Source organism: Podarcis liolepis, assembly GCF_965112155.1.
Source record: "Podarcis liolepis genome assembly, chromosome: 4".
Lineage (NCBI taxonomy): Eukaryota > Metazoa > Chordata > Lepidosauria > Squamata > Lacertidae > Podarcis > Podarcis liolepis.
Window position 1 is genome coordinate 28,239,794 of NC_139558.1, and position 26,633 is coordinate 28,266,426.

A 26,633-nucleotide genomic window follows, 5' to 3' on the forward strand; every position below is an offset into this window, starting at 1 on the left:
TATGGCTTCCCATCTGGTGCAATCTCTGCAAGACTGTTGGGAGCCAGAGTCAGAAGTAGGTCAGCAATAAAAAACACCAGTGTCAGTGAAGTTAACTATTCAAAGAAACCAAAACAGCACAGGCCTAGAGATCACAACAACTCTTCCCAGTAGGTCTTGCCCCAATGAGACAGTTGGGAGGACTGAAGGTCTCTGCCTCTCCTGGTTCCTTCCCCAGCAGCCTAAGGCTCCTTCACCTTGTATCTCATTCTGGGAAACCAGCGGGGAGAGGAGCTGGTCGCAGCAGAAATGGGAGAGCCTGGCTTCCTTACCAACTTGACTTATTGCTGCCTCTTGACCCCCTTTCACTCCAGCCTCCACTTCTGCCTCTGATTCTGGACTGCTCTCTGCCCCAGCATCTTCCTGGTCACTAAACCCATCCACGGAATCTTGAGTTTGAGGCTGGGGCCATTACAACTTCCTTTTAAAAAAACACCATTTAAAATAAATTGAATATAAAGTCTTAACAACTCTTTCCTCAACAAGTCCTACTAATTCCATACATCCAAAATAAAAATGCGTAGAATCATGTATACTTCTGTACATATGTATTTTAGAAGATTTCAGATAAAGGCCTTCTACCTTTTGTCCTCATATTAGGGTTCGCCATCCATACTTTATGGTTTTCATAATCTTTTGTAATCTGCCATGGCAGGAGTTTGCACCCCCGCCCCCAAGAAAGGCAGCATATAAATCTTTTGAATAAATAAATGTGTTACATTCCCCAGGTAAGCAGGGCTTCATAGTCAATCCCTCTTTCTAGAAGCGGTGCTGCAACTATTTGTCGCATAGCTTCAAAACTTGGAAGAACTGCACAAGTGGCCCCTCAGCTTTGCTGTTTGCAGAGAAAACCCAAATATGTGCAAGCCCTGGCAGTCTCCTGAAATAGCTCCTTGGATTACAGTGCACATGATTAGGGAAATATGCTCAATATGTATTCAGAGAGCTGGGATGTGTCAGCGTGCATGCCTTTTCTTTTCTTTTTAGAGTAATATGAGGACAAAATATAAAACTCGCCGTTTAGAGTAACGGATTTGAATTGTGTGGGTTTGCCTCTATTCCTCCAGGGGTAAGGGACTTACTGAAGGCAATTAAAGGCAGGGTTTTGACAGCTCACTCCTATGTGTCATCTAAGTATCGCTCAGGAGAAGATAGGCAAAGACTTGGGGGTGGGTGGGTTAAGATTTTGACAGCTATTAGAGAATGAAGTATCAACTAATGCCAAAAGACGGGGCTAGCCAGTTCAGTGTATGACTCATGTCTATGCAGAACTACAGACTGAACTAAAATGACACATTCTTTTTTCCACAGTGTGCTGGAGAAGAGAATTGGGTGGACAATCGGACTATTTATGTTGGGCATCGTGAACCCCCTGCAGGCACTGAAGCGTACATTCCACAGAGGTATCCGGATAACAGAATAGTCTCCTCAAAGGTAGAGTGTGTGTTTGCATAATTTGTCTAATGCTTTTGACTCTGCTCTGTCAGCTTCCTTTTTCTTTTTTCCACCAACTATTTTATTTTTTTGCTTCCTGAGCTACCTTTGTTTACCAGCAGCAGCTGATTGGAAAGGAATATAATAAAAAGTACCGTATTTTTCGCCCCATAGGACGCTCCGTCCCATAGGACGCACCTAGTTTTTTTGGGGGGAAATAAAGGGGAAAAAAATTCCCTTTATTTCCCCCCCAAAAGCAGGTCGGGGAAACAGAATCAGGTCGAGGAACAGCGGGATGGCGGCGCTGCGCCTCCCTGCTGTCCCCCGAGCTTGTGGGGCTGGCCATGTCTGCCCCTTGCGAGTGGCGCTCTGCATCAGGGCGCCCCCCCCCCGCGGGGCGGCAGGCTGCTATCCGCGGCGTGGGGAGCCTTGCCGGGAACTCCTGCAAGGCTCCCCACGCTGCGGATGTCTGCCTGGCGCGGGGGGCGCTCTGCTTTAGGGCGCCCCGCCCGCCGGGCGGCAGGCTGCTATCCGCAGCGTGGGGAGCCTTGCCGGGAAGTGCGGCAAGGCTCCCCACGCTGCGGATGTCTGCCTGGCGCGGGGGGCGCTCTGCTTCAGGGCGCCCCGCCCGCTGGGCGGCAGGCTGCTATCCGCAGCCTAGACATCCCTGCCGGACCTCCTGTAGGGCTGCCTAGGCTGCGGATGTCTTCCTGAAGCCTGGAGAGCGAGAGGGATCAGTGCGCACTGACCCCTCTCACTCTCCAAGCTTCAGCAAAAGCCTGCATTCGCCCCATAGGACGCACCCAGATTTCCCCTTCATTTTTGGAGGGGGAAAAGTGCGTCCTATAGGGCGAAAAATACGGTAGATGTTGCTTCCCACCATTAAAATTTGCTTGTAGTCAAATTGTCACTAGTCTGCGCTGTTAAAAGACGGTGCTGATCTGTTCTTATGATACACAGTCATAACAGACATTTTTCAGAAATATCTAGCAGGGCAGTTTCCAGAGGACCAGAAGAACAATTTGCCGCTGGGCTGCTTTACCTGCGGCAAGTTGTAATTATCGCCACGTGAACAGCTGAATGACAAACAACACCTTCCAGTCTCTTCCCTTCCTATCATAATCACAGCATTCTTAACCCAGTGTCAGGACCCTGTGGGGTCAGGCCTGCAAGCAGTCAGTGGGAAGTGCTGGGTGACTTCAAATCAATTAATTAAATCAAACAAGTCAGGATTGGGTACATCGTCAGGTCAGGCAGAAGTCCAGAGCAGCAAATAGAAATCAAAAGGATGAGTGGTGGGTGGGTGCGGTCAAAGGGTCAAGCCAAAGTTGGGAATCCAGGGAAAGGGAAAGGAAGCAAGGGAAAGCACAGGAATGTGCATGTCTGATCTGTGATGAGTCACCTCTAGCAGGGTCCTAGATCCCTCCCTGTCTAAAGGTTGGAATGTGCTAACTAGGCTTTGGGAAGGAGGCGAGAGGAATCTAGGACATCAGAGACCTCATGCCTCCTTCCCAAAGTCCAGTGCCTCACTTACCTTGCTTTGGGAAGGCAGCGGCACCACGAAGGCTGATCACCAGATGTTGTTGAGGGCCAACAAAAAAGGCCTTGAGGACACGCATTGGACTACCCTGTCCGAACACTGCCAGTTGAACCCATAAGAATAATAGTCTTCCATGTTACATTTTATTGTTAATTTATCCTTCTATCTGCATTTCCTATTAGCTATATTTAAAAGGACACTTTGCTTTACGGGCCGTTCTCTGCATGTGTCAGAAGAGCTGTCATTCTGTTACTGACTTAATATTTATCGTAAATGTCACCTGCAGGTCGTATTGGAGCTCACTTGCTCAGAGGCATGTCAGTAGTGGCTAGCCAGCTGCAGATGGAATATTAATAATAGCTTTCTGGAATTTTGTTGCTAGCATTTGTGTGATATTGACAGATGTCACCCCCATTGTGAATCTTAACACTTAAGCTGGTAGTTTCAAGTAGAGATGGAAGGTAAATGAAGAGGCAAGCGTGAGTAGGAGGTATAGCAGGAATTGAGGATTGTGGGAAGGGTATTATGACCCAGGACCAATATGAGAAGAGAAGTCATTGTCCTATTCCTCTAGAATTAGGTCTGACCAGAGGAGGACTAGCATGAAGTTCAGCAGATGGTTTCCCTTGATCCAGGCCTGGGTCTGCTGGAAAGCTCCCAATCTCATAGGTAACCATTTCTAGAAAGAATCTCAGGTGAATTTCCCTTGAATTTCCAGCAGATTTTCTCAGTCTTCTCCAACAGGATGGCAGCTACACCCGTGGGCCATTCAACCATGTAAAAATTTTGAAATTATTAAATTCCCTACTCCATACAGATGTTCCTCTCCCAGCCAGGACATCTGTTATTTCCTTCTGGGTCCCATGCTCATTTGTGGTGTTAATTTTTGGTACATCATTTGCTGCTGGAGTAGACCATCCAAGTATGGCGTTTGTTCTTCTACACCCTCCAAAGTGCTCCATGAATTTCTTCTAACACTCTTCCCCTGTTCCTCAAATAACTGTCAAATTCAAAAAGGTGAAGTTCATCCCTTCTGAAAAGCTGGGATTTGATATGTCAGTCTGCTTAATAATGCCAACCGCTTGCCTCAAGTTATGCAATTTACTTAAATTCATAATAATATTACTTTGCAGATATGTTTTGTGTTTACTTAGAGCAGTTACCGTATTTTTCGGCCCATAGGGCGCACCTAGTTTTTTTTGGGGGGGGATAAAGGGGGAAAAATTATTTTTCCCCCTGGTGCGGGGCTGGGGCGGGGGAAGCCCGAGCTTCCCCCGACCCCAGCCCCCAGAACAGGCTACTATCTGCAAGCCTTGGGAGCCCGGTGGGAACTCCCGTCGGTCTCCCCAGGCTTGTGGATACCTGCCCGAAGCCCGGGGCACGCTCCGCTGCGCTCCCCGGGTTTCAGGCTGCAGGCTGCTGTCCGCAAGCCTTGGGAGCCCGGTGGGAACTCCCGTGGGCTTCCAAGGCTTGTGGATAGCTTCCTGAAGCCTGGAGAGTGAGAGGGTTTGGTGTGCACCAACCCCTCTCGCTCTCCAGGCTTCAGCGAAAGCCTGCATTCGCCCCATAGGACGCACACACATTTCCCCTTCATTTTTGGAGGGGAAAAAGTGCGTCCTATAGGGTGAAAAATATGGTAACTTTAAATATGCCATTGATCCAGGCAAAGTTAACTCTGCCACAATTCTTTGTAAATCAAGATTTAAGCTTGATTAACTTTCTCAGAACTGGGATCTATATATAATTGATTCCCCCACCCTTTTAAAGCCATTAGTTCCTAATGTATACCATTTGATAGATTTGAAAGCACAGCATGTCATCAACAGTCCATTTCTGCCTCTCTTTTTCTTTTAGTACACTTTTTGGAACTTTGTCCCAAAGAATTTATTTGAGCAGTTCCGAAGAATAGCTAACTTTTATTTTCTCATCATTTTTCTTGTACAGGTAAGATATACACATTTCTTTCTTTAGTTCTTTCATTTAAAACAGGATATACATATTTGATATGGATGTCTAAAATTAAATATTTTGAGTCTTCAGCTATGTTTTATTTTTATAGGGATAGAAAGGGAGTTTGTCATGAAGTGTTTTTGTCTTTACAATTACTTACATGTTTTATGTTGTGAACCACCCTGAGACTTGCAGGTATAGGGCAGTATACTACTACTACTACTACTAGTAATAATATCACCCTGCCTTTCAGGAATGTACATCCCATTAAACTTAGGCCATATCCTCAATGTGCATTTAAGGCGCTATTATACCACTTTGACAGTCATGGTTTCCTGCCAAAAACACTGGGAACTGTAGTTAAGAGTGCTGAGAGTTGTTAGACTCTCACAAACTATTCCCCTAACGACAGTTTCCTGGGTGGTTTAACAACCAGGGAACTCTGGGAATGGAGCTCTGTGAAGAGGATAGGGAGGGTCTCCTAACAGCTCTTAACTATAGTTCCCAGAATTCTTTGGGGTAAGCCATGACTGTTAAAAGAGGTATAATAGCACTTAAAATATATGGTGTGGATGTGGGCTTAGCTATACGTAGGTTAAATTAGAAAATGATAGTGGGGAGGGAACATGTTACCTAATCAGTACAATGGACTATCCAACAAGTAAGATACTTTTCCAAGAGGCTAAATGGTATTTCACTGCAAGTGGAAAATTGAATACTTAACATTCCCCTTTCCAGGTACTGTATATGGTTCTGCTTAAGCTGTGTTGGTATTCTTTGTGTTGCTGTGGCTCAAGGTCACTTTATACACTGCTATGTGTACAGCAAACATATGTTTGCAAACAGTTGAATCGTGCAGGCTTATTGGAGGTCTGTGATTAATTTCAGATCCCTGTCGAGTGTATGTTCAGTGGTAAGCCAGATTTGCTTCTGCATAATATGTGCAGTAGCCGCTAGTACCATGCCTTCTGATAAGTTAATTAAGTTGAATTAGTCAACGTGGCCAGACTCTTCTAAGATGTTATGGAGGTAAAGGTAAAGGGACCCCTGACCATTAGGTCCAGTCGTGACCGACTCTGGGGTTGCAGCGCTCATCTCACTTTATTGGCTGAGGGAGCCGGCGTGCAGCTTCCGGGTCATGTGGCCCGCATGACTAAGCCGCTTCTGGCGAACCAGAGCAGCGCACGGAAACGCTGTTTACCTTCCCGCCGGAGTGGTACCTATTTATCTACTTGCACTTTGATGTGCTTTCGAACTGCTAGGTTGGCAGGAGCAGGGACTGAGCAACGGGAGCTCACCCTGTCACGGGGATTCGAACCACCGACCTTCTGATCGGCAAGTCCTAGGCTCTGTGGTTTAACCCACAGCGCCACCCTAACATTATCATCTTAATGTTCAGATGGTTCAGTTTTAATGATTGCAGAGTACTTTATCAAAGGCTGCTAATAAAAACGTTTTAAGACCCATTTTTTTAAAAAAACAACAACGCTGTTCTTTAGAAAATGTGTGCTAATTCTTTTTTCCTCCTAGTTAATTATTGACACACCAACTAGCCCAGTGACAAGTGGGCTTCCACTTTTCTTTGTCATCACTGTAACAGCTATTAAACAGGTAAGAGCATTGTCTGTTAAAAGTGAAGATAATATAAATTCTGCATGGTTTTTTTTTTAAAAAAAATTATTTTATTCATTTCCTGAGATATTGTTTTTCTGGAAACCAGAAGTGTGCGTGCAACATCAACTATTCAACCATCAGTAGTATGGTAACTTTGAATCTGATACACCATGGGTAGGCAAACTAAGACCAGGGGGCGGCATCCGGCCCAGTCGCCTCCTAAATCTGGCCCATGGACGGTCCAGGAATCAGCGTGTTTTTACATGAGTAGAACGTGTGCTTTTATTTAAAATGCATCTCTGGGTTATTTGTGGGGCATAGGAATTTGTTCATTTTCCCCCTTCAAAATATAGTCCGGCCCTCCACAAGGTCTGAGGGACAGTGGACTGGCCCCCTGCTGAAAAGGTTTGCTGACCCCTGTGATACACCATTATGATCAGGAGCGGATGCGAATTGAGTTGGAGTCATGTCATTTTTTAAAAAAGAAGTCAGCAGGCAATCATCATAATTTTCGAACTCCTGCTCTGTCCCCCACCTTACACTTTTGAAATTACAGTTTCTCCAACAATGTTTTACAAGTCTAATATAAATGATAAACGGTTACCTTTTGGGGTAATTATAAATATTTAATTGGTTATTTCATTTAGGGCTATGAAGATTGGCTTCGTCACAAAGCCGACAATGCAATGAACCAGTGTCCTGTTCATTTCATTCGACATGGCAAACTGGTTAGAAAGCAGAGCCGCAAACTCAGAGTGAGTGCCATGTATTATTCAATATGTTTCTTGGATGGAGATTACTTGAGTTGGTGTGTCAGAAAGAGAGAGAGTTGGATACAATTCTCCATGATATATACTCCATGAGTATAACTTTCTTCATTTCATAAATATTGTTTCTGCCTGCCTTTAAAAGAAAAATTAGTCCCATGTATCAGGTGGGCTACGGTAGAACACAGCAGAGTCTTTTATGGACCAGGGTGAAGACTTTGCTTCAAAAAGAGGATCAAGATGCAAATAGAGAAATAGTTATTTTGGGATCCTCATCTGTCACTAAAAATATGCAACAGTGGTGGCGGGAGCTAGGTGACCCATAAGAGAGCAGCGTCACTTGTGGCCTTTTAGTGGTTGATGTTAAGTACTGAGTACACAGGTGTATACCTTTAAAATTGGTTACTAAAAATCCAGCAGTGGCAGTGGCATGAGTGATAACCACCTTGGAAATGGCATCTCATGTAGAGTGCCACAACTGCAGTTGGCAAAGTTTTAGTCAGAGGTTAGTCCTTCTTTAAATGGGGGAGGGACACTGAACAAATCTTAAGCTATCAAGCTTAATTGTATTAAGAAGTATAGGGTATTCCATATGTTTTAAAAATTACATCATGGAAGCCACTTCCACATAGGAATTTCTGCCTTTCATTTCTGTAATTCAGAAATTGTCAGGAAACCAAAAGCGGAAAACGACGGCAACCCTAAAATAGCTCATTGAGAACTGAGCATGCTTAGTGAGCATGGAAGGCTAACTAACTGTTGGAGTGGGAAAAATGAAAAACAAGGGCTGAACAGGGAATAAAATGCAGTTTTCTAGATGAGTGCATAGCTTGATGGCTGCCTGAAACACTTGTTTTATTTTAGTTCTTGAAAGCACAGCATTCCTCCTGTTGTTTCTCCTTAATATCTAGTATTTTGAGGTATAGTGCTTCCAAACATAGGTGTTCGTTAGTTGCCATGGCTAGGAAAAGAATTGATCACATCTTTGTAAATTATGTCATTTAAAATTCTTTGAAAGGTTATTTTGTTTGCCAAGTAGGTCAATGAGAAGGCTGTGCCAGATGATTCTGTCTCATTCCTCTGGGGAGAGAGAGAGAGAGAGAGAGAGAGAGAGTTTTGCATATTATTTTACTCCAACAAGAACATGAAAAATGACTGTATTTTTGGTAGAAATGTGCTCACATTTTTCATCCTGCTCTAGTTTAAGCAGAGCTTAAACACACACACACACACACACACACACACATCGTGTAGAAGTGCCTTGTTTTGAAATAATGCAACAGGATAATTTTGGACATTTGGTTGTTGTTGGTTTTTTTTTAAAAAAGCAACCTTTTCTTTTCTTTTTGCAGTCCTAAAAATGATAGTTTGCTGAAAGGTTACCTGTGTTCATATAATCCACAGAAGGGTATACTAATTATGTTACAGCATGGATAACTTCTTATGCATTTGTAATTAATAGCTGTTGTTAACTCCCTTTTAACCTCTGCAGGTAGACTTGATAGCCATTGCCGTAGTAGGAACTGGCAGTGAATGTTTACTTGGAAGCAAGTCTTACCGCATCAAAGAGCACTTATTCTCATACAAGATGTATGGGATTGCTGCCTCAGTTCCTGAGGCACAGGCAACTGCAAGAAAGACAGGGATTTTCGTTTTTTAAGACACTTGGGATTGACAACTTAAAATGCTTTCTTAAACACTGACTGATTACACTCCTCTCTTCCCAGGTTGGAGATATTGTAATGGTAAAAGAAGACGAAACATTCCCTTGTGACTTAATATTTTTGTCCAGTAGTCGGGCAGATGGAACATGTTTTGTTACGACAGCAAGTTTGGATGGTGAATCCAGTCATAAGGTGAACAGCATTTGATGAAATGTCAATATAAGGGTTAAAGATAGGCATTGAAGGCTTCTTAACTAAATAATGTACATATGACTATTAGAGAGAATAGCTTAAACTTGTTATCCTTATACAGTTGTACCTTGGATCTCAAACGCCTGAACAAATCGGCTCCCGAACGATCGAAATCCGGAAGTGAGTGATCCAGTTTTCGAACGATTTTCGGAAGCAGAATGTCCAACGCGGCTTCCAATTGGCTGCAGGAGCTTCCTGCAGCCAATCAGAAGCCACGCTTTGGTTTTCTAATGTTTTGGAAGTCTAACAGACTTCCGGAACAGATTCTATTTGACTTCCAAGGTACGACTAGTGAATTTTATTTTGTAGGGTTGTAGATTTTGTCATTGTAAAAGAATATAAAACATTCCCTTGTGGCTTTACAGTTTTGTCAAGGGCAGATAGAATATATTCTGTTAATAAACGAAACAATCACATTTGGGAACACACTTGAAAAATTGGTTTGCTCCTGTTTGTAAATATGGGCTGGTGCAACAGTTTAAAACTTGGCAGGCATTAATATTTGACTCACTTTGCAATGTGCTATGGAAACCTCGTAATGATTTAGAATTGCAGAATTTTACAATAGTGGACCATTGTGCTCATGACAGAAGTTGGTTTGTGTCTCCCCCTCCATTTTCAAAATTCTCACTTCAGTTTCATAAACACCTTGACTTGATACTGAACTACACTTTCTTGTCCTTTCTAGACGTATTATGCTGTCCAAGATACAAAAGCCTTTCAAAGCGAACAGGATATCGACACATTGCATGCTACCATTGAATGTGAACAACCTCAGCCTGATCTTTATAAGTAAGAACATGTGGTAATTATTTTCCTGAATTGTCAATTGTCCCATAATTATGTATACTGTGTTATTTATATGCTGTTAGCCGCTCTGAGCCCAGCTCTGGCCGGGGAGGAAGGGGTACAAAGAAAATGGGTTGTTGTTGTTGCTGTTATCTAAGCAGCATATTTAGTACAGTTGAGCTGCTTCCTGTCTCTTTCCTTCTCTCTCTTTCTCTGTGTGTGTGTGTCTCCTGACTCCCAGTTTAGTGCTGGCAGGCATAAAGAAAACACCTTAATTCTCACAGGTGAATGTGTGTCTATAACTGATAATTAGGTGAGAATGCTTTGAGTGACATTGTAATTGAGATAGATTGAGCAGAGGTGTGTAGAGGCAGGAACATCAACAACTACTTTTACCAGTTTTACCAGATGCCAGCTAGAGAAAGAAACAGGAAGTGCCTCAAAGAAAAAGTGACTGCTTGCAGGCTGGAGCTGCTGCTGCTGTCTCTCTGATACTCCATTTGGTCAGCAGGGGGGTGGGGTTTGGAATCAGCAGAATGGTTGTTGTTGTTTAAATAGTAATACAGTCATACCTCGGGTTGAAGTAGCTTTGGGATAAGTATTTTTGGGTTGCGGGCTGCGGTGACCCGAAAGTAACGGAGCGCGCTACTTCCGGGTTGCGCTGCTCGCGCATGCGCAGATGGTCAGAATGACGTCACGTGCATGCGTAGAAGCGGTGAATCGCGACCCGCGCAGACGCGGGTTGCGTTCGCTTCTGTATGCAAACGGGGCTCCGGAATGGATCCCGTTCGCATCCAGAGGTACCACTGTAATATTTTCGAGCAAAATGGGGGATACAGTGGTACTGCGGGTTACAAACATTTCGGGTTACAGACTCTGCTAACCCGGAAGTAATACCTCTGGTTAAGAACTTTACCTCAGGATGAGAACAGAAATAGCGGCGTGGCAGCAGCGGGAGGCCCCCATTAGCTAAAGTGGTACCTCAGGTTAAGAACGGACCTCAAGAATGAATTAAGTTCTTAACCCACTGTATATAAAATTCATAATGAAGAAATATTCCCATATAAATTGCATATGAATCAGATCACAAGGCCTCAGCAATCTCTGAGGGGAAAACCCTACCTGGAAGCAGTCATGGGAACTCAGGCTTACCTTTCTCCTAGTATCTCTATTCTTTTTCTCTTCAGAATCTTACTCCATTGTCCCCGCGTAATGTCAGTGTACCCTTAGAGATAATCTCCATTCACCATCCTGAAATTTTGATTTTCAACATCTTGTCACAGTATGTGGAATTAGAAGTCAGGATATGAATACAGTACTCCAAATGAAAGAAAACCCCTACTTTGACTGTAATCTTATAAACTGCTTTGAGGTTTTCTACAATCAAGCGGTATATAAATGCTATGAAGTAAACAAATATATGATGAAACGAGGGAAATAGGTTTTGGGTGAAAGGGCAAGTTCATTTATTGTGGTGTTCCGTTTTGCGTTTGCATTGAGGCATCCAGGGGCAGCTAAAGATACAAGCTGCAGAAGTTTTGCATTGAAGCAGGGGTTGGAATGCAATGCGTTTCAAAGGTGCATTTGTGATTCATCTCCCTAGAGGCAATAGCTGAACTTATTTGCATGCAAGGCTGTACAATTACTGGAATACTCTTCTCTGCATTCCTACAGGCATAATGATATTGAGGTATTTCCTAATCTGTTTTTCCTCTTGCAGATTTGTTGGTCGGATAAATATTTACCATGACAGAGATGAGCCTGTTGCAAGGTAGGACTTAAAAAAATTAATAATGAATAACCCAAATTAATAATGAATAACCCATGCAATGCCTGGGTTATTCAATCCTTACCATAAGCAAATACTATAGGACAACCTGCCAGGCAGTTTTTTTCCTCCACCCTTAAAAAGTTTTAAAGACCTGATGGTGTTTGATTTTATCACTTACTTTGTGCTGCAATATATTGCATTTTAATAATTTTTATCAGCGTCACCCAGAGAACTTTGGTATTGGGGTTGCGTAGAAATATTGTTTAAAAAAAATCAGTGCATACATGTGCACCTGCCAGGGCTAGTTAAATTTGGAATATATGCAACAAAACAAGTGAAACCGTGGCACGTTGTAGCAGAGAAAAGCAGATGTAAAGAATGGGCATGAAGACTATCAGGAGCACTGAGTTTTCTTTGAGATGGCGGCTTCATTATCCTGAAAAAGCTGGGCCAAGAGCCTGATGCAAATCCCTTTCTGCCCACCCGTTTTTTTCTGCCCCCACACCTTTGTTCATCAGTATCAGGGAGCAGATCATCAGGGAATGAAAGGCACATAGTTGAACATGACACAAAAAGGACTTGATTATGTATGGCTGGGCACTGTTTATGGGGACAAAACTCTATGCGGCTTCCATTGAAGCTGCCAGTGGAGGAACAAATGCTAAAATTTTGGCAGCTAAATACAAAGTTAGATGATAGGATTGGTGAACATCCTTGCCTTGCTTTTACCAGAATGAAATTGTGGCTAATAATCTGCCCCCATCCTACTCCAACCTCAAGTGCAACCAACCATAAAAATGAGTCCTTTTTAAAAAGCCTTTAATGTGCCGTTCTTAGAATGCACAGAAGTTCTTTTTTAACTGGTTAACCGCACTACTTGAGTTTATAGAACATTTTGGTTTTTAAAGCACTGATGGTCTTAGATTAAAATCTTCTGCTAAGGTTGCCAGTGCTTAAGTGCTGAAATGCTAAAGAAAGATTAATGCCATCCATATTGAGTTCAAGTGGCATTTCCTTTTAATATTTTATGGGTTTATACGCTGGTTGTAGTCTTTCCACTGATGTCATGCTGTTTTATTCTGCATTTGTATGCTTTTTTTTTTAAATGCCACCCTGAACAATTTTTATTAAAATACAGCTAATAAGGCTTGTACATAAAAGTAAGTATTTTTTTTAAAGCCCTGACTTGAATCCTCACATTTATGAGTAAAACTCTTATCCAACTTTACTGGAAAGGACTTTTTAATAAGAAGTTTCAGGTTTGTACCAATTGCATGACCTGCTTTTAGCACTGAAGAAAACATATAACTTCCGTACAGGTGAATCAGGATGAATACTCAATATAAATGCCATCTGGAGGTGCCTGCCATTTCAGAAATGTGAACTTAATTTCTTTTCTAAACTTAACCTTATTTATTTTGTGTTTAAAACACTGCCTTCCTGCTGCCACTTCAGTTAGTTAATTAATATTTGCCACTTATTACCTTTGTAGGCCATTGGGATCTGAAAATGTGCTTCTTAGAGGAGCTACGTTGAAGAACACAGAGAAAATATTTGGTAAATGACTATAAAAGCAATAACAGTCCTAATTCAGAGATATAAATGAGAAGATTTAAGTTTCAGCAGCATCTTCTGATGTCATACAGAGGATATTCTGCTAAAAAAATAAAAAGTGGGGGGAAACCACCCATTGAAAAGGATTGTTATCGGTTTGATTTTGATGGTGATGACGATGGTTTATGTTATGTACTGAAGTTCTCACCCTGGGCCAGCAGGGGGATACTGTAGATAGTTCAGGTCCACATATGCAAATAAGGGATCGAAAGTGATGTTCAGTGATTGGATAGTTACAGAAAGTTGTTACAATTACGTTGTTCTGGAGCTCTATATAAGGAGGCTGGCTGAACCCTTCAGTTCAGTTCTGTTGTGGCCTGTGAATAAACAAGAGCTGTTTGAAGAATCGCTGTGTTGTCTGATATGTTCACCCACAACTTAACAGTTTAATTTCTATAACTCTTAATATATTAATATATATTATATTTGGAGTCTGAAAATAGTGTTCTTGAAGCCAAATCAAATCATTCCTGAATAACTACTTAATTCTGCAAATATTCACTGCTTGTTGTTGTTCTTTCCATGCTTCTTAGTCTGTTGCCATTTTTCTGGGTTGCCTTTTCCCCAGATTTCGTCACACTGGTCATCTCATCAAATTGGGGGTTGTCATATAGTAATTATGGCACTACATTATGTAGCCAATCCAATTTGGTAATATGATTATGGAGGGAAAACATAGCTAGTAAGGGAAATGATTCCTGCATCAGCATTGCCCTCAGTCTGAATGGATGAACATTTTTTGTGCCCTTCTGGAATAAATCTGCTAAAATGCTAGATGTGTTTTATTGCCCTAACCCCTCCCCCCTAAAAACTTGAACAAATATTATCCCACCACTTCCAGTTTCAGCTGAGCCCCGCAGCTGAATGTATGCAGTTGTTAATGCATCCATTAACAGACTCACTAAATCAGGCCCACAGCTGTGTCTCCTACACAATCCTATCCTTTTTAATAGAATGTGTAATTAGCTGCATTAGCTAGCGGTTGTGTGTAATATTACATAATATGCACATTCACCCACATCCATATTTTTTTTTTAAATGAAATAGTATTTCTGTTTGTTCCAGGTGTTGCTATCTACACTGGCATGGAAACAAAAATGGCATTGAACTACCAATCAAAATCTCAGAAACGATCTGCTGTGGAAAAGTAAAGCTATGAGTGCTTCTAATATGCAAATATGTGTGGGCAAGATCAGTGGGAAGCAGGAAAGGAAAGGAAATGTCTGCATGATGTGAAGCAGCGAAAAACCCCTATCAGTGTTTGTTTGTTTTGGAAATAACTAATCGTGTCGTAAGCCTGCTATGAAGGCTTTGTTCTTCTGTTGTTTGTTCGTACACATTGGGATACAGCCATCACTTGATTGCCAGTTTAAAGCTGCTAGCTTTGAAAAGGTTCTGATCCGTGCTATTTTTCTAGAAAAAGAGATGCCGGAACTCACCTTCCTTGTTCTCTTACAATGGCACCAAACTGAGAGGTGCCAGAACGCAGTTCCAGCGAGTTCTAGCTGGGGGGAAAAGCCCTGCTTCTGATGCCATTCCTGTTTGTACTTGTCTTGTTCTTTCAGACAAGCATGAGTTTGTTTCATACATTATACTGGGAAATATTTGGGCTTATTTCTGAACCAGTCAAAATTGGATCCACTTCATATCCACCAATCCCCACAAACCCCTTCCCTTAAACCAGGGGTGTCCCAACTTTTTTCAAAGAGGGCCAGATTTGATGAAGTGAACATGCGTCAGGGCCGACCTTTTTTACGATTTTACCCCAAAGTTGTTGAGTTTTTTGTTTTGTTTTAGGATTTGACCCCAATAAATAAACTGCCACAGGGGCCAGATAAAACCGGCTGGGGGGCCAAATTAGGCCCCCCAAAAGGACTTTGAACATGCCTGCCTTAAACCTTACTTAATAGGGTACTGGCACAGCCAATGGCAGCAACAAGCTATAGGGAGAAGAAAAGGAGGGGCATTCTGCTCTTGGTGGTCTGCCATGCTGCAATGTAGCACATGCCATCCTTCAAAGCCCCTAATATCCCAAAGAATGCACAGTTTCCCCATAGGGCTCCTGGGTGCTGCATTGCAGCAGACCAGTCTGTTAGAGAAGGGAGTGGGGCGGGAGAGTCCTTTCCCAGTGACTTACCATCTGCAAGGAAACTACCACTGCATCTGAGCTGGAGAAGAATTGGGGGAACAAAATGCTTGCTTCTTCGTAGCAGTCATGATTTCCCATCATCGGAGTACAAGTTTGGTGGCACCTCTAACTATACTGGGTGATCAGTGCTTGCCATTAACCACATAGTGGTTTATGCAAAATGCATGTAATATGACACAACTCAGTTCCTCCTTCACTGGTTTGCTTCTGGAAACAGCCAAATGCACCAATTTAAAACACCTTTCTGGATTGTTAGATCTGGACCGGGGAAATCAGATTATCGTTCAGTCTTGCAGCATGTTGCATATTCATTTATGTACTTTCCCCCTTAACCTTGCCTGTAGATTTGTTGTGAGAATGAAATAGTGACAGTCCTATGTAAGACACCACTCCCATGTTCCTGAGAAGAAAAATGGGAGTGTGAATTCTTTGGAAATGGCTTTGCATGCACATGTTAGTACTGTGCAGACAAAGATAATGGTTTTGGTCATGGCAATTTCACAACTAGCCCTGTCATCCCAGAAGAATGAGCTGATCATAACTGGTGTTGAACCGAGGATGTAGAAAGTTTGGTTTATAGTGCATAGTCTGAGGGATATTTGCCCATTTGTCCACCTATCAAAACCAAAATAATACATGTGGGTCATGATCCATCAAAAGCACTGATAACCTTTGTAATATGCACTGTGCAATCCTTTATTCCCTATTATGAATTGCAAATGCCTTTTCTGCAAAAGGACTTTTGCTGCATTTGTTAGATATGTCAAATTTATATGGAGGGAGGGGAAGGCTTAGACTAAATCAAAAGCATGTTAACATACATAAAAAAAATATCTCTTTTTTTACTTATGCTAAAAACCTTTTCCTCTCATTTGTTTCAGATCCATGAATGTATTTCTTATTGTATACCTCTGTATTCTGATCAGTAAATCACTAATAAATACTGTCCTGAAATACGTGTGGCAAAGTGAGCAGTTTCGCGATGAGCCTTGGTATAATGAGAAAACAGAACTGGAACGGAAAAGGAATGTGGTAGGTGAATAACTTGAGGTTTAATAAAAGATTTAAGGTTTTGTGCAGTAGTGTCACTACAGCTGATGATAAGGCTTCTGTCAGTAGAATGGGAAAGGAAGTGATTTTCAGTTATTTCCCCCTCCCTCAGTGCCTCACTAAATTTGCTCTGAAGATTTCCCATACCCTCTGAGGAGGAGGGAGGAATTGCTGAAAATGGCTTTTCTCCCTGTTCCATTGATGGAAGCCTTACTGTCACCTATTGTGGCTGCAACTTATGGCATATGATGACGATGATGATGATGATGCAGTTTTGCTATATTTCTGCCCGTACATATCTCCAATAACTACATTGCTTGGTAATGCCTTCAAGAGTGTTCTTCCTTTGCAAATAAAATGGAACATTCTTTGCTCCACCACCCTTCCAATCCTACAGGTTAATCTGAATAAAGAAGCTTTTTCTTTCTGTGTATCTTCTTTGGGGCTTCTGTTAGTTAAAAGCAAGTACTGGCAAAGTGCATGTGAATTGGGCTGCTCAAAAAACCCACAGTTTTTTAAGCACATGAACAAGGAAAAATGAACTGGAAAGAAGGAAATGCTCAAACCAGTTTCCTGCTTGGGATGTCGTGGAAAACTAGTTTAAGAAACATAGAAGTCATGTCTGCAGGTCTGCGCACAAAGGAACAGAAGGCTAGGCAAGGAGGAGAATGTGCTTGAACTTGTCAATTCTTCATGCATGAACAAGCAGTAGTTTATTAGAGTAAGCCCATTATGGCTGCACTGGGCCTAAGCTAACTACTTGATTTTTTTTCATGATACACCTACAGTTTAAAAATATGTATTTTAGAGTATAAACAATATAATAAATCTAAAGATTGTTTTTGCAGAGCAGATCAGTGACTATTTTGGATGAGGCAGAATTTTATGCTGGGATGAAAGAGAGGGAGTTAAGTTATATATCTCAAATGTCTAACAGTGCAGTCATTAATAAGACTTATTCTGCAGTAAATGTACTTAGGATTGCAACCTAAGAGTGCAATCCTATGCATGTTTGATAGAAGTCGATCCAACTGCTTGATTGCACCTAAGATTCTTGCTGTTACTGTATATCCAAATAAATTCTTTGCTTTTGTCCCCCCAACCCCAACCCCTCCGCCTTGGCAGTTTATTACAGCATTTACAGATTTCCTTGCCTTCATGGTTCTTTTCAACTACATCATTCCTGTATCCATGTACGTCACAGTAGAAATGCAGAAGTTTCTTGGTTCTTATTTTCTTACCTGGGATGAAGAAATGTTTGATGAAGAAACAGGTGAAGGGCCGCTGGTGAATACGTCTGACCTCAATGAAGAGTTGGGGCAGGTAACAAGTCACGTACAATTTATCCTACAAATCTTGCAGCTGTTTCTGATATTTAGATTCCTGCAGATATTGAGAAGACCATTCTACTTGGAAATACCTCTTCCTGCATGGCCAGCTCTCTGTACAATGGGACAAGAAAAGGCAGTGTGTCATAGAAGCATAGAACTGTAGAATTGGAAGGGACCCCAGAGGTCATCTCAACAAAAGCATCGGTGACAGATGACCACCCAACCTCTGCTTAAAAACCTCCAAGGAAGGAGAGTCCACAGCTTCCTGAGGGAGTTTGTTCCAATGTTGAGCAGCTCTTACTGTCAGAAAGTTATCCCTGATGTTTAGTCAGAATCTCCTTTCTTGTAACTTGAATCCATTGGATCGAGCCCTTCTCTCCGGAGCAGGAAAAGACAAGCTTTCGCCATCTTCCATGTGACAGCCATCTGAAGATGGCTATTATATCTCTCAAATTCTTCTTTCCCAGGCTAAGCATACCCAACTCCCTCGACCATTCCTCATAAGGCATGGTTTCCAGGCCCTTGGCTATCTTGGTCGCCCTCCTCTGCACATTTTCCAGCTTGTCAATCTCCTCCTTAAGTGGTGGTGCCCAGAACTGGACGCATTTCAGTGTCATATGGATAATGCCGAGAACTGAATAAAGAGTTCTGGTGAACCAGGTTAAGCCCATGGGCTGGAAGTTCCTATGCCTCACCTGGAAAAGACCAGTACTGCATGCTTTTTCAAGGACAGAGGACAAAAAAGTATCACATAAAACCTTCATCTATTGAAATATCTGACTTCCCCTGCCTTGCCCCCCAGCTCTGTTCTTCTTGTTTTAATTCTTAATTGTTCTATCTGTTTCTCTTCAGGTTGAATATGTCTTCACAGATAAAACAGGGACCTTAACAGAGAACAATATGGAGTTCATAGAATGCTGCATTGAGGGCCATGTGTATGTTCCTCATGTCATCTGTAATGGCCAAATTCTCCCTGATTCTGCTGGTATTGATATGATTGATTCTTCCCCAGGAGGAAGTGGCAAAGTACGAAGATTTTATTATTATTATTATTAAATACTGAAAACATGACAGTTGGGGGGCTCAGTTAAATAAAGTGGCTTTTTGTCAGGTAGGAATTTTGCTTTCAGAATCTTCCATTCCCCCCCCCCTTTGTTAATACGACATTCCTGCTTTGCTGTAACTCAAGAACTGTTGCTCATAATATTTACAAATAATAGTTTGCAAAGCTGAAGGATACCCTTGCTCCAAACAAGCTAGCGAAGACAAAAACACTTCAAATTAAAGTAGCTTACAGCAATTTATCTAGTCAGTATGCTAAATCATTTGCAATCCTTTTCTATTCCAATGGTAGCTTCTTAATAAAGTCACTGTTGTTCAAAGATTAACTGGTTTGAAACATAAATGAGAGTCCAGAGATAGGGAGGACTCTAGGGAGAACAACAGCATCTTGCATTGCTTAGGAGGGTCCCAATTAGTCCGCAGAGGCCTTTAAAGCATCCCAGGTGATGCCAGAGTGTAGGATGGGCAACTTTCCTCCCACAAACAACCTTTAACTTGCCAAAAGAATTTAGTGTGTGAACTTAAATAATGCATGACAATCTAGCCTGTTCAGCTGCTTCTGTTACATGTGCAAAGTATTAAATGTTGTTGCTAATTCCCTCAGAGTTGGAAATCTGTGTTAACAGCATTCTTCTTGGGAGCCGGCGTGGTGTGGTGGTTAAGAGCGGTGGACTCGTAATCTGGTGAACCTGGTTCGCTTCCCCGCTCCTCCACATGCAGCTACTGGGTGACCTTGGGCTACTCACACTTCTCTGAAATCTCTCAGCTTCACTCACCTCACAGAGTGCTTGTTGTGGGGGAGGAAGGGAAAGGAGAATGTTAGCTGCTTTGAGACTCCTTAAGAAGAGTGAAAGGCGGGATATCAAGTCCAAACTCTTCTTCTTTATTAGGACAGAGAAGAACTCTTTTTCCGTGCTCTGTGCCTTTGTCACACCATTCAAGTGAAGGAAGATGACAACGTGGATGGGTTGAAGAAAGCACAGCTGTCGGGGAGGTCTGCCGTGTATATTTCATCGTCCCCTGATGAAGTTGCTTTAGTTGAAGGGATTCAGAGGTATGGACCATAATGCCTTTTTTCCAGCTTGTGTGAGAGCTGAGGCTCTTTTCCTTTGATAGTAACTCCAAAGGCAGCCATTGGGGAGAAATATCTTTGTGAAGGTGTCCCTGAAGTGAGAGACATGCTGAGGGTAAAATGAAAGTGAAGAGGACACAGGAAATGGAGAGAGGGGGAGAGGTCAGGCGTTGCTGCGTGGGAGGTGTTGTTTGAATGGCTCTGTTGAAAAATAAACTTTTCTTCTGCTTTCTCAAACCCGGTTACTGTTCCTGAAGAGGCTCAGTGCTGGTAGAACTGTTAACATTAGTGGAAGGGGGAGGCATGCAGGGCGACAGAGGCGGTAGAGAGAGCATGGACAAGAAACAGAAAGGTAGAATTTCATTACAAGGTACAGCACAACAGCTGTACAGCTTTACAGGCCATATGTGTAATGGAACACTAAGGACTACTCTGCTATTCCTGCCAGCACAATATTAGAGCAGGTGGTCAAAGCGAGGGAGTGTTTTGCCTTTAAGAGCTTTGAAGCAGGTATGTTTTGCAATGGGAACATCTTGGATGGGGGCAGGGATGATAACTTATCATATGGGGATAATCTACTTGTTATGAAGCAGGCTCTAATCAGGTCCAGGTGTCTGTAGGTCTAGGTACTTCTGTGCCCATATATTTTGGGGAGGAAAAGATTAATACCATCCTCATCGTATACTTACTTGATTGTTGTCATTTGGGTGTGGTGAACATGCCACAGATGAGGTACTTATGTGTGTCTGTATGTCCATGCAAGAGTACAGGGGGAGCCAAAAGTACAGTGTTTTTGGAAAGCGGTGGAAAGTAATGGTCCTGAACTGTGGGAGCAGCTTATGTGGTAGGATTGTTCTCAAAACATTGAAATGAGAAACAGAACCACAGAGAAATCTGGAGCCAGCTTGAGCAAATAATAACTTGTGTGATCTGTAAATGAAATTTAGAGAAGTTTGTTTCTAGTAATACACAACCCGCCACACAGTTCAGTCTACTGTAAAATTGGTGGCATACAGGTAGTTGTTGTAACTTCTGATGTGTATCTACGGTTGAATTTCAGGCTTGGTTACACCTATTTAAGACTGAAGGACAATTTTATGGAAATCTTGAATCGAGAAAATGATATCGAAAGGTAAGTTGTGCACTGTTGTCCTGTACATAAGTATGTTTTGTCTTTAATGCCTTTTAAAAAGTTAACTTTGAGAAAAACACTTTGCTTAGTTGAGTGTATGGTTTATTACGGGGGTGATTTGCAAGTCTGTCAGTTTGGATTTTGAGCCAAGGGTATGGAGTTTAATGAAACGCTTTGTGTATCTCACAGGGACCATGGATTTACATCTGTTTTACTCCCTGTGTGTGTGTGTGTGTGTGTGTGTTTATGTGTATGTGTATGGATATAAAAAAATACGTTATTACAACATGTCCTTGTTTTTCCCCCTTTAGGTTTGAACTATTGGAAATCCTTAGTTTTGATTCTGTAAGGAGACGAATGAGTGTGATAGTTAAATCGGCAAAAGGTACTTAAAGAAAAGAGAAAATCTAGTCCCTAAGCTCTTGGGAACTTGGTTTAAGTCTGAAATCTATTATTTATTTATTTAATTTATATACTGCTCTTCATCCGAAGATCACAGGGCACTTTATCAAATAAAAATACAAAATGAAAACACAAATACCTATTATAACAACAACAAAAACAACAACAACTAATACCACTCCCCTCCCACAGACACATTTAAACGGCCATAGACTTTTTTATCAGCCAAAGGCCTGGCTACAGAGGAACGTTTTTGCTCCTCACATAAAGATATGTAGCGAAGGCGCTAGGCAAACCTCCCTGGGGAGAGCATTCCACAAGCGGGGAGCCCCTGCCAAAAAGGCCCCGTTCTCACCCTCCAGACCTATTGTGGAAGGGAGTACATGAAGAAGGGCCTCAGATGATCACAAATCTTTAGCCTGTCTTGATTTTTGCCGTTTTCTACTGTTCCGTCATACTTTCGAATACAGTCGTACCTTGGAAGTCGAATGGAATCCTTTCCGGAAGTCCGTTCGACTTCCAAAACATTGAGAAACCAAAGCATGGCTTTTGATTGGCTGCAGGAAGGTCCTGCAGCCAATCGGAAGACGCAGAAGCCCCGTCGGACGTTCGGCTTCCAAAAATAATTCGCAAACTGGAACAGTCACTTCTGGGTTTGCAATGTTCGGGAGCCAAAACTAACCTGTTAGAAAACCAAGGTACGACTGTGGTATGCTTGTAATTTTGACTCCGTTTAATTTGAGTCCATTTAATATAGAGTGTGATAATTTCAAAAAGCTGTTTCATAAGAAGACTTTTTTAAATATTTTGGTGGCAAGGGTTCTGAACCATAGGCCCAAAGGAGGGGTCATGGGAGTGGTTGAGTCCAAAGATACCAAAGAGTGATCAGTTCTAGTTTTTTATTAAAGAAAGCCTTCTAGGTCTCCTAGCCTTTGCAGACCCGGGGCGGACAAGTCATCTCCTTGCTGTATTGTCTGTCCTGCGTCTGCAGAGGCTAGGAGACCTGCCAGGCTACTTTGCTGTAAGTCTTTTAATAATACTAGAGCTAATCACTCTGGTGCTTTTGACATCCTTCTTTGATATCCTTGTACCTAGCCACTCTCACGTGCTATCCTTTGAAACTGGTTCAGCATTTAACCCACTTTAAAATTTTTGTTTTGCTTACATTTCCAGGAGAAATATTTCTGTTTTGTAAAGGAGCAGATTCGTCTATTTTCCCCAGAGTTGCAGAAGGCAAAATAGACCAGATTAGATCAAGAGTTGAGCGCAACGCAGTGGTAAGATCAAGCATTTGGCATTTATTATGTGCAAATTGTGTGCATTCAAGGCAGAAAGCTGCAAAAGTCAGTTTGTAAGGGCAAACTTGCCTAAATAAGGGAATGATAGCAAAGTGTAGATGAGGAAGTCATCATTGTGTTGGCTTCCATTATCCTTCAGTGCACTTTTTGTGAGAGGCCACACACTCAGCATAATTTTTTAGAGATACTCAAGAATCTTGTAGTTCTGCTTGTCACATATGGGTTTTTGATGGAAGCCATAGTTGGTTTGTCCACCTCTGTCAGCAGTATTTTCTTTCTTTCTTTTCCCAAAACTGTGGAGAAGTTGGGTTTCCAGCTTTCTCATAGCCTTCTCCAGAGGCAACGTTCAAGTTAACCAGATTGTTGCCTTGCTCAAGGCAGTCGATAAACTTGCATTCTAACCTCATCAATTAAACCACTACACGAGGCAGAAACCTAAATTATAACCTGCAGAACTGAAAATTTCCAGAAGACTTTCAGTGAACACGTCTCTGTGCTTTTAAAATAATTTCCTTTAGGAGGGCCTGCGAACGTTATGTGTAGCGTATAAGAAATTCACCTGTGAAGAATACGAGAATGTGCAGAAGCATTTGCAGGAGGCCAAACTGGCCCTTCGAGATCGGGAGAAGAAACTGGCTGAGGCATATGAGCAGATAGAAAAGGGACTTATCCTGCTTGGTGCTACAGCAGTTGAAGACCGGTTAGTGCACTTCTTTTAATTTAAACATTATATATATATATATATATATATATATAATATTTATTAAATATTCCATTTGAACAATCCAAGAAAAACCACATTAAAGCATTCCAAATTATAATGCAATCAAAAAAGCAAAATATTCGATTCCAAATTATCTATCTTTGGTTTGGTTGCACATGCGTTGACAATATGTTTATAATCCTTCTTCCCTGCACATGCAGCCCCTTCCCTCCTCTCTTTGTGGTAGGCCTCTTTTCCTTGTATGTGCCTCCTAAATCTGTTCTGCGGTTTCCCCCTACACTCCGGAGCAGATTTGGGGATAGCACAAGCGTAGGAGAGACAGGGATGTCCCCTGGTGTTAACTCAAAAATGTATTTGAATACCTCCCTATCTAATAAACTATAGTTTCCCTTTTTTTTCTCTGACCAAGAAAATGGTGGTTACTATGTTCAGACTACACCAAGATCATGAACATACAGTGGTGCCTCGCAAGACGAAATTAATTCGTTCCGCAAGTCTCTTCGTCTTGCGGTTTTTTCGTCTTGCGATGCACGGTTTCCCATAGGAATGCATTGAAAATCAATTAATGCGTTCCTAGGGAAACCGCCTTCAGACCAGGCTGGGGTGGGGGACAAGGGCTTTTCTTCCCACCCCCAGCATTTTAAAAAACCCTGGGACAGCGGAGGACTTCTCCGCTGTCCGGGGCGATCTTAAAATGCTGGCAGGCGGCATTTTAAAATCGCCCCGGACAGCGGAGGACTTCTCTGCTGTCCGGGGCGATTTAAAAGCCCCTGGGAAGGCAGGCAGGGGGGGCAAAGACTTTCGCCCCCTGCCCGCCTTCAGAAGGTGTCCCCGCCCCCCGCCCCACTTCAGAACAGCTTTCCGAAGTGGGGCGGCTGGGGCAGGTGTCCCCGCCCCCCCGCCCCACTTTGGAACAGCTTTCCGAAGTGGGGCGGCTGAGGCAGGTGTCCCCGCCCCCCCCTCCCCACTTCGGAACAGCTTTCCGAAGTGGGGCGGCTGGGGCAGGTGTCCCCGCCCCCCCTCCCCACTTCGGAACAGCTTTCCGAAGTGGGGCGGCTGGGGCAGGTGTCCCCGCCCCCCCTCCCCACTTCGGAACAGCTTTCCGAAGTGGGGCGGCTGGGGCAGGTGTCCCCGCCCCCCCTCCCCACTTCGGAACAGCTTTCCGAAGTGGGGCGGCTGGGGCAGGTGTCCCCGCCCCCCCTCCCCACTTCGGAACAGCTTTCCGAAGTGGGGCGGCTGGGGCAGGTGTCCCCGCCCCCCCTTCGGAACAGCGTTTTAAAATGCTGGGGGTCGGGAGCGCTTCGCTCCCGACCCCCAGCATTTTAAAATCTCCCCGGGACAGGGGGAGATTTTAAAATGCTGGGGGTCGGCAGCTAACGCTTCGCTCCCGACCCCCAGCATTTTAAAATCTCCCCGGGACAGAGACTTCTCTGCTGTCCCTTGGAGATTTTAAAATGCTGGGGGTCGGCAGCGAACGCTTCGCTCCCGCCCGCCAGCATTTTAAGATCGCCCGGGGCAGGCGGGGGGGGGGAGCAAAGACTTTTGCCCCCCGCCGGCCTTCAGAAGAGGTCCTCTTCTGAAGGCCGGCTGTGGGCGAAAGTCTTTGCTCCCGACCGCCAGCATTTCCCTATGGGCTTTCGTCTTGCGATGCAAGCCCATAGGGAAATTCGTCTTGCGAAGCGCCTCCAAAACAGAAAACCCTTTCGTCTTGCGGGTTTTCCGTCTTGCGAGGCATTCGTCTTGCGGGGTACCACTGTAGTTTGAAAACTGGTTTAAGGTCCTGGTTTCCTCAGAACCTGTTAACCACAGTTTTCTGATTTGAACAATACAGACTTCCTTATCAAGGCAATGAGAGCTGCATGCAAGGGCAAAAGGCTCATATGTGTCTCAGTGAGACACAGTTGTCTGTAGAGAGCCCAATTTATTTATTTTTTGTTTGTTTAGATGTATGTGCTGTGTTTCTACCACAACAGTGGTCAAAACTACATGCAGACAATACACAATAATGTAAATGTTTCCTAAAATAGATTTAAAACTAGTTAACAAAACAGAATTTGGAATCAAAGGGGTGGTACAGAGCTGAAAGAAAAGAAACCCTGTACATGTCTAATCCTTCTTAACGGATTTTTGCAAGTGTCCTTTCTCCCCCTCTCTGAAAGGGGAAGCAGCCTTTCTGCCCCACCCCCCACCCCACTGCCCTGCCAGACCCATTAATCTCTTCTTAGCACATCTGACTCAATAACAGTCTTGTGGAAAGCATTTAAAAGCAGTATTATAACAATTAGTAGTTTACAATGTGGCCACACAGTAATTAGCAGCACTACGAGCTGTTTACACAACAGAAACTAATCGTACTGTGAAATGACAAAAACCTCAGAATGCATTGCACTGGGATAAAAGAATCTCTAAACATTGTTATAATTATAATTATAATTATAATTATAATTATAATATATGCATATTTATTTAATACCCCACCTTTTCCCTGACAGCAAGTTTTCTGGTCCCAGTCATTAAAAATAACAGCCTACTCCCAACTCAGTAAAAATGAGAGCAGGAAAATCAAAGACTATCCCATGCAAACTGGGCAAGACTTCCCACTCGTACATTGCATCAAAATGTTCCCACTTTCACCATGTGTATTTGCCTCAATAAAACACCAGGGCTCAGATGTTATTGCATACTGTAAAAGAAACAAGGATGCATGGATAATAGGTAGCCCCACTGTCTCTCTGGCATTTAACCTTCCCTCGAAATAGGGGGGTCATTAAAGTCTGTTTCCATTGCTCTCCTGCGGCCACACAAACTTTGGTTGAGCTTCCTAAGAATACTTGCAATGTGCACTCAGTTTCTGAGTCAAACTGTGTCCACGTATCACTACTGCTGCCTGCTGCGTGGGGTAAAGACAGGAAGTCAACTCCATGGTTAGTAATTGTAGGAGCAAGGGAGAGTCGTTATTGATATCACTCCTCCTTCTAC

General features: G+C 42.9%; 1 protein-coding gene across 5 annotated transcripts in view; it reads left to right on the plus strand.

Annotated features, from left to right (window-relative positions):
- Positions 1-26,633, plus strand: part of ATP11A (ATPase phospholipid transporting 11A) — a 107,108-nt gene that overhangs the window by 50,137 nt on the left and 30,338 nt on the right. For 3 of the 5 annotated variants that reach the window (XM_083501124.1, XM_083501122.1, XM_083501120.1), the window contains exons 2-18: positions 1,351-1,473; positions 4,868-4,957; positions 6,494-6,574; positions 7,225-7,332; positions 9,072-9,200; positions 9,949-10,052; positions 11,770-11,820; positions 13,313-13,377; positions 14,500-14,581; positions 16,465-16,615; positions 17,759-17,956; positions 18,817-18,990; positions 19,917-20,080; positions 21,159-21,230; positions 21,542-21,615; positions 22,806-22,909; positions 23,449-23,630. In XM_083501124.1, the coding sequence (XP_083357250.1) occupies positions 1,351-1,473; positions 4,868-4,957; positions 6,494-6,574; positions 7,225-7,332; positions 9,072-9,200; positions 9,949-10,052; positions 11,770-11,820; positions 13,313-13,377; positions 14,500-14,581; positions 16,465-16,615; positions 17,759-17,956; positions 18,817-18,990; positions 19,917-20,080; positions 21,159-21,230; positions 21,542-21,615; positions 22,806-22,909; positions 23,449-23,630 (1,952 nt within the window). Of the gene's footprint in view, positions 1-1,350; positions 1,474-4,867; positions 4,958-6,493; positions 6,575-7,224; positions 7,333-9,071; positions 9,201-9,948; positions 10,053-11,769; positions 11,821-13,312; positions 13,378-14,499; positions 14,582-16,464; positions 16,616-17,758; positions 17,957-18,816; positions 18,991-19,916; positions 20,081-21,158; positions 21,231-21,541; positions 21,616-22,805; positions 22,910-23,448; positions 23,635-26,633 lie in introns of all 5 variants that reach the window. The other 2 variants (XM_083501123.1, XM_083501121.1) reach the window with 1 other exon arrangement.